The sequence below is a fragment of the Ascidia mentula genome, chromosome 6, assembly GCF_947561715.1.
Source record: "Ascidia mentula chromosome 6, kaAscMent1.1, whole genome shotgun sequence".
Classification (NCBI taxonomy): Eukaryota; Metazoa; Chordata; class Ascidiacea; order Phlebobranchia; family Ascidiidae; genus Ascidia; species Ascidia mentula.
In genome coordinates this window covers 12,509,634-12,520,579 of record NC_138571.1, presented here as the reverse complement: position 1 = coordinate 12,520,579, position 10,946 = coordinate 12,509,634, and the positions used below count along the sequence as shown (strand labels likewise).

The 10,946-nt window shown below is 39.4% G+C and overlaps 2 protein-coding genes across 2 annotated transcripts; both read right to left on the bottom strand.

Annotated features, from left to right (window-relative positions):
* Window positions 1–399: 399 nt before the first annotated feature.
* Window positions 400–1,532, bottom strand: LOC145906280 (exosome complex exonuclease RRP42-like). Its single transcript, XM_082993697.1, has one exon. The coding sequence runs from the start codon at window positions 1,514–1,516 to the stop codon at window positions 644–646; it is 873 nt and encodes a 290-aa protein (XP_082849823.1). The 5' UTR covers window positions 1,517–1,532; the 3' UTR covers window positions 400–643.
* Window positions 1,533–2,157: 625 nt separating this feature from the next.
* Window positions 2,158–4,343, bottom strand: LOC145907214 (aquaporin-8-like). The gene is made up of 5 exons (XM_082994643.1): window positions 4,144–4,343; window positions 3,580–3,709; window positions 2,988–3,175; window positions 2,361–2,486; window positions 2,158–2,293 (listed from the first exon to the last, which is right to left on the bottom strand). Exons 1-5 carry the CDS (start codon window positions 4,341–4,343, stop codon window positions 2,158–2,160), a joined length of 780 nt encoding a protein of 259 aa, XP_082850769.1.
* Between the last annotated feature and the right edge of the window lie 6,603 nt (window positions 4,344–10,946).

Here is a 10,946-nt window from a genome sequence, read left to right as displayed (position 1 = left end):
GCAGCAATTTAACGCCATCATAACAACAGCGGACGAAACTTGTGACCAACAACCGCTTGAATGATGATGAAGTCAATTGTTGCGTCACTTGTTACGCATCACGGCCCACCAGGAGATTTTACTGCGTGATGATTTTTACCGCATGAACCAATTCGCACCCAAGCAAATACATTAACAAAAAACCATCAATACTCGTTATGGTTTACAGATTATTTTAGTTGGAAATACCTCCATAGACGTCTGTCGTTTGGCTACACTGCCCGAACAATTACATCACAGAAATCATGTTCAAAATAATAAATTTTCTTTCCCAAGTACTCTTACAAGCGGATTGTTGTGTTGCTACGAATTTATTTGTAGATTTGAGATATTATAAGTTTTACCACAAAAATCAGGTGAAACTCGAAATCCCACTTGAATTTATTGCAAGCATACAAAACAAAAATATATGGAAAGTACTTGTCATTTCAATGATGACCGTTATTCAATTTGTTTTTTTAACCCATCTACAAATATAAGCATTTGTTAACTACAGATAAGCTTGGGGAGATATTTGTTAAAACTGTAAAATACAATGCCAAAATTTGTTTCAGCTTCTGTTATCATGACTGGGACACATGTTTGTGGAATTGATTTATTTGAACTACAAGTAGCCAGTGCCAGCAGAATCCTTTTCATAGTTTTTTAACATTTTGTCCAAGGCAATGTGTAGCTGCCGGCCACATTTTTTACCAAACTCAAGCATTTCCACCAAAGTTTCAGGGTTTAAACTGCCAGATAACTGTTTTCTGACACCAAGTACTCGACCACGACGTGTAACACCCATGACCACAGAAGCAGAGCAGCAGCTTTCCTCCTCAACTGTTGCATCTACTATGTGGCGAGTCCCAACAAAACCAATTGTTACCAATAAGGGAACATTGTTTATGCTTAAACGCCGCACATCAAATGGGTCGTCAGGGAGCTCAACCTCTTCCTCTCCTTCGTCGCCCGCCTTTACCACCACTCTTGGGATCCCAGTATCCTGGAGAGCAGCTTTTACTCCCAGAGCTGTAGCATCAATAATATTGCCACCACATTCAAGGATTAGAACATCAACATGAATAATCCAACAAAGTTTTCCTTTAATGATACTTAAAGATGTCAAGTCCAATGCAGTTTTATTGCTATAAGTCCTCACCAACATGCTTTGAACATTGTCGACGAAGTCCTTGTTAGCGGACTTTCTCTGGGCTGCTGGAGTTGCATTTGGCGAACAATCCACATGAAATTGAACTTTGCCTTCATCTGGAGTTTGTTGTTCAGGTTTACCCAATTCTACTTTTACTCCCACTAGGAGTTCTGTGTTACCCAGTCTGACCTTTGATGAGCCATGAGTGTTGCTGAGTACATTCACTGCCAGTTCAATAGCTCTGAAGTTGTCACAGGAGCGACCATCGTTCCTGAAATTATCTTGGATACCATGAATGATAAAGCACTTTTCTGCATCCGAAAGATTATTCTTGAACAGGGACATTTAAGTGTATTTTACATAATCTAAACAAAGCCAACATAAATACTCACATAAGATTTGATATCTACCATCATATTAACTCTTCCTTCAATAATACAAATGATTCTTATTCAACAGTGCATCACTGTTCTGTTTACTATAGGGTCCATGAGTTTTGTTTTATTGAGCCGTAACAAATTTGATACGTTTTCTGACAAATCTCGCCATAATTATAAAAAACGATATGTTCTATTATACCGCTAAAGCTAAATTCAAATTGAGCTTCTGCAAAAACGTGTTTGCAGCTACTTGAACGGGCTGGCATTGCGAACTTAAAGTTCAAAACAAAACATGTGCAAAAATGTTCATAATTACTTTAACCGACCCGACAGAGTTACATTAATCAAACATACAAATTACAATTTCAATGAACACCTTCTGAAACGTGAACGACATTGATAAATAAAAAAAATTAAAAAAGACTACAATGTTTAGTGAAGGCATAATTTCTTGGTATAAAACAAATCTCTTGATAATTAAGTTGCTTTAGTTGAGACAAAATTAAACAATGCTATACCAACAGTTAAAACAGCCGATTTAGAGGACTATTTTAAAATGACGACCGCTTTTAGTACTTTGGAAAAAAAAGTGCAGGAAAAAGATTATCAATCTATTTGCGTGTTAATATCGTTTTCTTCACTTGACGATGTCTTGAGCGTCATCTTGTGGCTATTTGTCCTCTCGACCAACTCTTCTTCAAAAATCAAACGCGAATCTCCACTAAGCAGCAATCTAAACAACCTTTCAATGACGCATTGCAAAATTTACGTCGCTAAAAAGCAAAATCTTCAATAAGCACCTGAATAACAAACCGGAGATTATGGATCCAGCCAGAGGACAGACCCAGTATATCCGATAGTTTTCCCACTGACCGGCTAAAAGCGCTGGTCCAAAACTCAAGGTAGGGTTCATACATCCACCAGATACTCCGAAGCTGGTGACAAACATCAAGTCAAGCAAAAATAGTCATTGGCTTTTATGTGAAAATGTGTGATGGTTACAGACAGTTTGGAGAACGGCCAAAACCAAAGATGTTTTTTGAACGTAATTCTTAAATCTATGCATTTAAACTACTTAAGTCAGAAACCAATAGTTTTTATGCATAATGTATTGGATATTAGCAGCTACAGGGGATTTGTATGACAACCAGCTTACACTAAGGCCGCATTAAATAACCTCCAAAACAAGCGCAAACATTCATTTTGTTGGGAATGATTAACTTTTGCAGTGGATTCAATGCTCCATTTTATGGCACTATAAAAAGGCCCGGTTGCACGCAAATATTGTGCAAAAAAGTCACCCACAGCCAATTAATCATTGCGCAGCCAACGTTTATTTGACAACTGTGTGCATAAACATTCAAATAATGCTCTTACGAGTTCTGTTTGACAAAAACCCGCAACACAAAAACCGATGTGAAAATGCAATCACTTACCCGGCCATTATAGCGGCGATGACAATGAAACCGACAGCGAAGGCTGCATTACTTGACTTCAATTCCACTCCACCCATAAGAACGGCCAAGTGAAGCATAACAGTTAGAACGATCTCAGCCAAGACACCTCGAGCGATGCTAACCTCTGGTCCGAGGGCAAAGGCACCGGCGGCAGCGCCATTGCAAACCTGCGTTAGTACAACCTTTTGTTTTATGGGTATCTTTACCACACCGCTGAAATCCTTCTTTGTAAGTGCATTCTTATCGTGTATTTTACAATTGTGATATGCACGGTATACACTATTGTATACAATTCTATCATTGTCCATAGTCTATTCCATGGCCTTTGAAAATGGGTCGCAACCCCATCTACGGTCGCCGAATGTAATTTTGGGGTCGGGAACAAATTGACTTTTGTTGGAAAAATTTCATGTGGAGAATCGGACTGAAAAATCGTCACCGTATTAAAAAAGGGGCCGTAGACCAAAAACGAAGCCAGGCTAATACTAGCGTAACAAACTGCAAACCACAGAAGGGGCAATGGAAAGGAAGTTTGAACAACATTCTTTGACAAAAATTTCGTCAAACTTACGTAAGCTAGGCCTGCCCCCGCCATGGAACCAAGCACCTGTGCGCCCACATAGAGAATGCCCATGTACCACTTGATACCTCCTCCAATGAAAATTGCCAACGTTACTGATGCGTTCACATGTGCTCCACTGTAAAGATGGACACATGGTAATTATCGCCCAGCTATCACCTGTGATCCCCACATTCAGCTTTGGTGGAAAAAAATAGAACACAAAATTAAAAAAAAATTATTAAACAAAATATGATACCGATTCGATAAATTAATGCAAGTCATTGATCTGCAGTGATGTATGACACATTTTTTTATAGGTCTCCTTTTAACGTAAAACCAAATCAAAAATACGTAAAATTCTTTGCAAGGGTTTAAGCTAATGGTTATCTATAGTGTTGATTCGACACAACTCTGGTAATGAGGTTTAATTCAACCAAAGTAAATCTCTTACGGAGCACTAAAACAGGGCAGCATATGGTTTGAAATTATCGATGTATAAACATCACCTAGGGTCAACTTTTTAATGTGACCTTGAGTTAACTAATCCTAAGTGACCAGGGGTTAACTGCCCTTATGTGACCTAGGGTTATAACCAACATTGCCACGGTGAAACCGTCGCTAACTGCTGGAATTAACACGTTGTTCGACGATCCTCCGATCTGCGTTTTCATCGTGAATACGGCTGAACAATGTATGAAGACGAAGATAAATTGTCCAATAAATTCCGCCGCCAGTGGGCGCACGTATTTCCTAAACACTTGCGGCGACGTCATTGCTAGATTTAAGTAAACTAACACCATACAAGATTGTTAGAAATTTAGTTCTGAAGGCAGTTGCTTTTTTAAAGCGCAGACATTTGCAAAAATGTAAGGCTAGACCAACCTTATAGCACATACAACTAAAATTTATGGTTGACGAAACTTTAAAACCGGCTAAGTATATTCCCAACTGAGGCCTTTGCCAAACTTTGAAGGGCAACATTTAATGTCCACCCATAAGACCGAGCGACCTGCTAAGGGCAAAGTGCAACGAAGGCAAGAACCAGAAGAACAGCAAACAATTACACTCTGAATTTAAACAGATGTATCTTATAAAAACAGATGCTTTGCAAATAGTTAATATTTAACAACCAAACATAAGGAAAAAATCCTTTGCTATCAAATCAATTTTACAATGTGTCGTGTCCTTTGCAGAAATTGCCTTAAAGTCCAGGGTATTTTTTCTGATGTTTTTCTGAAGACAATACAACTTGCTTTTAACCAAGCACATTTTGTTGGCTTTGCAAGTTGGCTGATATTATGACAAAAATTTTACTGCATGCTTGCATATGACAGGTCACACGTAATGTTTATTTCACGTTGGATTTAAACGCATTTTTTACCATTAAATCGTACAACCCGGTGTTTCTTCACAAATCCACCAAAGTCGTGACAACTATTGCACTAAACGATAAATCTCTTTAAGTGAGCAACTTGTTTGACCAAAATGCCTCGTTTGCGACTTGAAGGTGTGTTGACTTAATATTAAACTTTGACTGGAGCAAACGTTAGGTTGGAAAGTCAAATACTGTTCCAACTGATGAAAATAAACCATATGTTGCTCCAAGGCTTAGCACACAAAAGAAGGCACGGCCGCAACAGCATATGTTTTACTGTGGTCAAAATAGTGTTTGCCGTTTGTTGTACAGGAGGATAATGGCCCTTATCTTTATATTCCTGGCAGTAACGGCCGTTAATATTGTAGATTATCCATCGGCGTGGCCATACCACAAAATATTGTTTAACAAAAAGGCTCACACAATTAACAAAAGCAAACCCCAGAGATTTATTTTGGGCCTTCGTAATAAACTGTGGAGCCCCTTTAAGCGAAATCAATTACCAGCCAGGCAACGTCCAATAAGATGCAAATGAATAAGACAACAACGTTGCGCGCTCAATAAGGCCAAAACAGGTCCGCTAACAATTCAGCTACCTACCATAAAAAACATATTTATTAGGTTTATTATTGTAAATGCTCTCTGAAGCTGCAACTTTTTTAATTTAACCGCCATGGGGCTTTTACAAACGCGAATGCCATTAAACGAGGCACCAAACTTTAAACTTGCTCCACAGTAAAACATGATTTGCTCCCATAACAAAGTTGATACGCCTTGTACAATACGACTTACCACTCTCGTTTTATTGTGAAACGCCATTTTGAAAAATATACGAACGGAACAGCAAAAAACCAGCATTCGTACATTCGATAAGTCTTTAATGCAAGATGATGTGCTTTGATCAGCAATAAAGCTCTTTTTGCCACAAGCATCATATTGAGGTCACGCCTCATTACATACGGCGGCAACATTGTGCTTGCATGCCACAGCCGCGTGACTCGTGGAAAGTCTTTTCCGCGTGATTCTTATTTGTGTGCGTGGTATTTTAAAGGCAATTTACTTCCGTATAAATGCGTGTGTGCTTGCCTTGTTTCCATTCTATGATTTCGAAATTATACGAACAAATATAAAGAAACACTACTGATGACAATACCATTTTCAATACTAATGTATTTCCAAAATGTGAATTAGTTGGCGGAGAATCCCCATGATGGCGTTTGCCACGTTAATCACATTAATATTTTGCATCCTGTTCAAGGCGCAAATTCCGACCTTACCAATCCATATTTCTACACATCCCCTGCATTCTGACAAACAATCTTGGTGTCGATTCCTGTAAGTATTTTAAACAGCTTGTTTTTCATGTTTAGTTAAAATTCAATGAAAAACGTGTTGTTAAGCTGGTTTATGTTCCCCATCTGCGCCTTTTCTAGAGAAGTTGGGGGACTACAGGCCCTTAGATGTTGCTGTATAGGGAAGTGCTCCCAACCGGTCGTACGCGTTCCACTAGTGGTACGCGACGGAATTCCAGGTGGTACGCGAGCATCTTTCCGTAAAGGTATAGTTCGAATTGAAAAAATCGTAAGTAATCTCAAAATGTTCGTTACTTCATCCCCTAGGTTACTTTGTAACACTCAACCAGGTGGTACGCGTCGAAATAGTTTTACCTCCAAGTGGTACACAACCACAAAAAGGTTGGGAATCATTGCTGTAAGGGGTGGAGGCACAAAGCACAAAAGGTAGGGTAAAAACATGATGCATAAAAGTAGGGGATAAACAATGATGAAATAATTACTCCGCCCGACAAATATTGTAACTGGGTTCGTGCAAAAAACATCATGCAGTCGATTCTTACCCACTGACAATGTCCAAGAAACAATCTTCGACGTTCTGTGCACATTGTTGTGGACAACGTTTTTCTGCAGGTTCGGCAGTTTCCCAACAATCTTCTAGAAACTCCACAGCTTCTTCAACCAGAATTGCTGGGCCGTCGTACAATGTAAGACCGCATTTTACACAGGGCATGGTGGAATTACTGCACTGTCGTGCCACTTTTCTGTGTCAAAATTTATTTGTATATTATCTGCTCTCTGCTGTATAATAAATAACTTTGCAGGGGGCTGTTTCCTTGCATTACAACGTATTTTCTAGGGATGTGCAACAACCAGGGAAAATACGAATGTGCATGCTTGCTTTTGAGAAATGAGGTTATATTTTTCTTAAATATGGATTATTATGTTGCGTTTTTTTGGACGGACAAACCGAAATAAAAAACAAAAAAACGTCCAAAATAGTCATTAGCTCATTTTCACTACACAATGTCCAATTTCGAGCAAAGTTTCTGAAATAAATCCAATTCGACATAAAAATGCAGCGTGCTTATTTTTGGTCATGGCCGATGGTTACTTTGGACATAACAGTGATAACACAGTTAGTTATTTTAATTTTTAATACTAAAACAAACATTATAGTTGTGTTATACAATGCTCTTTTTCAAACACAAACGTCTGTGACGTAACACCTACGTGTCTGACAAGTGCTCAACACACTTGACAAGGCCTTCAGTGCATTTCCAGCAGTTTGGGTGACGTAATGATTTGATCACAAAGCCTGCAACACAAATATTTCAGCCAAGTCGAGCAATAACCTTATGTTTACCTTTACAATGGAACTGTATCTTTCGTCAGCATATAGCTACCATTAAATGTGACCCATATTTTTTCATAGATTTGTTACAAAATATCCTCTGGGGAACACAGTTTGAGTGATTACTTTTTACCGGCGTGCTTCTATTAGGCATGCTGGTTTCTTGAAATTTCCTGGTTCAGGGAATAAGTTTCAAAAAAATCTCAACACCAACCTTCATAGTTTAGTTGTTGTCTCTATCAAACAATGCAACAGTACCAACAAATAAAAACCGTAAGGCGTAACACACAACAAATGCAACGTGTTATTTTGACCTTCGTGTATGTACGTATAATATTCGAACCTATTGAATTTGCGACATCTTTAGCCTCTTCTGGGAGTCGTTCGACCCATCTTTCAAACAGGGGGATTATGGTGTTTACAAAATGTGTTGGATATTGGGGGTGCTTTTTCAAAAGTGTTCCAACCGAATCCACAGCTGGAGAAAAGTTACTTTTTATGCTCTCTAATGCATTGCTGAAATACCCTGCAGATATGAAAATAATTATCATTGTTTGCTTTGAATCAGAAAAGGAATTTCACCGTAAAGGCCAGAACCACCCGAACCATTTTACGTGACTGCTAAAAACGTCTCGCTCCACTACAATATGATGCACAGTTTGTGCTGCTGTAATTTGGATTTTACAGTGCTAACACTTTGGCTAAAGTAATGTGATATCCCAAAGTGCAAGGAGCCTTGAACCTTTTAAAGAAACGCGTTAAATACCTGAAACTTTTGAAGTAATACTTGTTAGGTAGTAAATACAAGAGCTCAGACGAAGCAATTGGTAACAATGTAAACAACATAATTATTTTGAAAACGCATTTTTTGCGATTTGGATTGTCAGCAATTGTTACGCACAAAATAAGTTAAACGAATGTGAGGTCCCGTATTGCACAAAACGCACAAGCTTTTTGAACGCTATTGTGCGTAACAATATAGCTGAGGATAATGTTCAATACAACAATTGTTTAGCGTGTTAGCGAAAACATCCGTTTAAGGTAATATACTAGTTTTTAAATATCATGACATACTGTATCATTTCATATTTTATTTGCCTAAAACGCTAGAGACTGAAGGAAAGTTTAATACATATGCGAAAATACACCTAACCTACCTGCATTGGCGAATCCAACAGAGGACATCAGAAAAATCCCCACAAAGATCGGTATAATTGTACCAGTCATTTCAATATCTAAAATTTGTACCAACAACCTTTAACAACGCAACCAAACAAAAGTAGCAACTAAACTGGGTTCCTGTCTAACGAATCTTATTGGTCATGCACCTTTTGGGAAGTAACTGGAGAAGTCCCCATCGTATTTGTACCTTTACAGCATAAATCCACACAACCGTTCCTGAGCCCGGGCGGTCAAAGCCTTGAGGCGCAAATAGTTAGCCTTGCTCGAAACATGATGTAAAACAGGTGCCAGAAACCTCATAGCCCGCAACAGAATTTCCGAATCAAATAGTTAAATTTCGATTGCAAAGCGGCTTCCAGACACTAAAAAAGATTATGTGATGATAAGATGATAAATACACCACTGCGTTTGTGCACTGAGGCGTATCGACGGACAGCAATTATTTCGGTTAAAAAACAAATCACTCAGGATGTGTCTCGACGCGGATTACCTGCAAAACTTGATTTGGGGATTCAACTACTGATGGGGCCTAAATACAATATAAGCCGTGACCATTGCCGTGAAGCTATTATTTTCGGTTTTGCACGTCGTTTTCGGCTAGGGTCTAGCCGCTAGATAATGGTTTTATACACGAAAACGTAACTTGGTTTGGCCGAATTTTGGCCCAATGAGACAAAAATTTCTCCGTCAAGTGTTTTGACCACCTGGCAACCCTGGTGGAAACACATCAAAAATGTGTTCCTATTGGCCAAAAACTGAGGAGTTGAGAACGGACAAACGCACAGACCGCCTCTTTCTTCAGATCGCCTCCTTCAATATTATTACCACAAACAGTCATTCATATGTGGGTTGCAATTATGTGACATGGCGCAACGTTCTCGAACACATGCGTTAGCTATCACATGAAGTTTCCTTTGTCAAACCAGCTACAAGTTCAACCAGGCAGTGCTGTGTATACGTAGGCTACGTGCGAATGCGGAGACCTTTGCGTTAGCAACCGCAAAAAATGATTGGTAGGTCGACAGATTAGGACATGCCCTATAATTGCATCACAATCAGTCGAACAACGAGGTTTTCAATGAGAGTTCGGTCACTTTTTGTTGTTATATGTCTCCATGGCTCGCGACACAGAACATCACGCGATGGAGTCGTATCAGTGACCCACAGTGTAGCTGTGTATAATAGTTTCGGCTGCGATTTTAGGGAGTCGTGGTCGATATAAGGTAAATACTGGTCGCTAAAACAAATGCAACCACTTCGTTCTAACCATATAATGGAGTAAGTTAAATGGTGTTAAAAGAGGCGCAGTAGCGGCAATCCTGCCATGCGATAGCACGAATTACTTCTGTGTTTTCTAATTGCGGTGTCGGAGATCACCTATACGTATGTGAAGGTCGCCTGGCAACGCTTGTACACACACGGACCATAATATACCTCGTCTTGCCGCTGAACACCTGTAGCTCAGTCGGTAGCCCTCCTATTCACTTTAAAAAGAGTACTTGCTTACAGTTCTCTTTCATGTTGCTGGAAGTTGCCTCCTGTGGAATTCTTTGGAGCCTCGTTGTCGTTTCTGCGTGTTTTGCAGCGGTCTTATCAGTTACGCCTCTGGCGTTTCGTTGTGGTGTTTGTGAACCTAAATCTAAGAAATCTTGTTTTCTAGCTGGACAGTTTGCTTGTTTGTGTCCTTTTCCTCCACAATACTTGCAGGCAGAAATTTGCCCATGATAGGTAACATAAAATTTGAAATTCTCAATCCTGATGTAGGTTGGTATCGGGTTTCTTCTATTTCGCATTTGGACCACTCTCATTCCGGTCAAGAGCTCTTCCTTATCTTTTTGGTGGGTAGTTCTTTAGACCTTACCATAGTTTTTGGTTAGTTCGTCGACTATAGGTATTCGTTAGGATATGAAATAGGCACAGTGGCGGCCAACTTTTATTGGTTGAATGTCACGCATAGACCTACGCTATCGGTCTGCATGTACCGGGTCATCGTAGGTTCCAACGTCAGAAATTTGCAATCGCACCCCAGTCTCTTGGATTTTAGTGAATATATTGTGCAGTGAAAGAACTATGAATCAGTTACGCTAAATCGTTCACAGATTCGGGATGACAGCAGTACAGAATGGGTGAGACACATAACATTAGCAACGAGACAGCATGGGTACAGTCAGTA

Coding starts and splice junctions, on each gene's coding strand:
- LOC145906280 (XM_082993697.1), bottom strand. CDS start 1,516: ATGTCCCTGTTCAAGAATAATCTTTCGGATGCAGAAAAGTGCTTTATC.
- LOC145907214 (XM_082994643.1), bottom strand. CDS start 4,343: ATGACGTCGCCGCAAGTGTTTAGGAAATACGTGCGCCCACTGGCGGCG. Junction 3,176..3,579: donor CGGGGGCAGGCCTAGCTTAC/GTAAGTTTGACG, acceptor GTACTAACGCAG/GTTTGCAATGGCGCTGCCGC. Junction 2,294..2,360: donor GGATCCATAATCTCCGGTTT/GTTATTCAGGTG, acceptor CGTCATTGAAAG/GTTGTTTAGATTGCTGCTTA.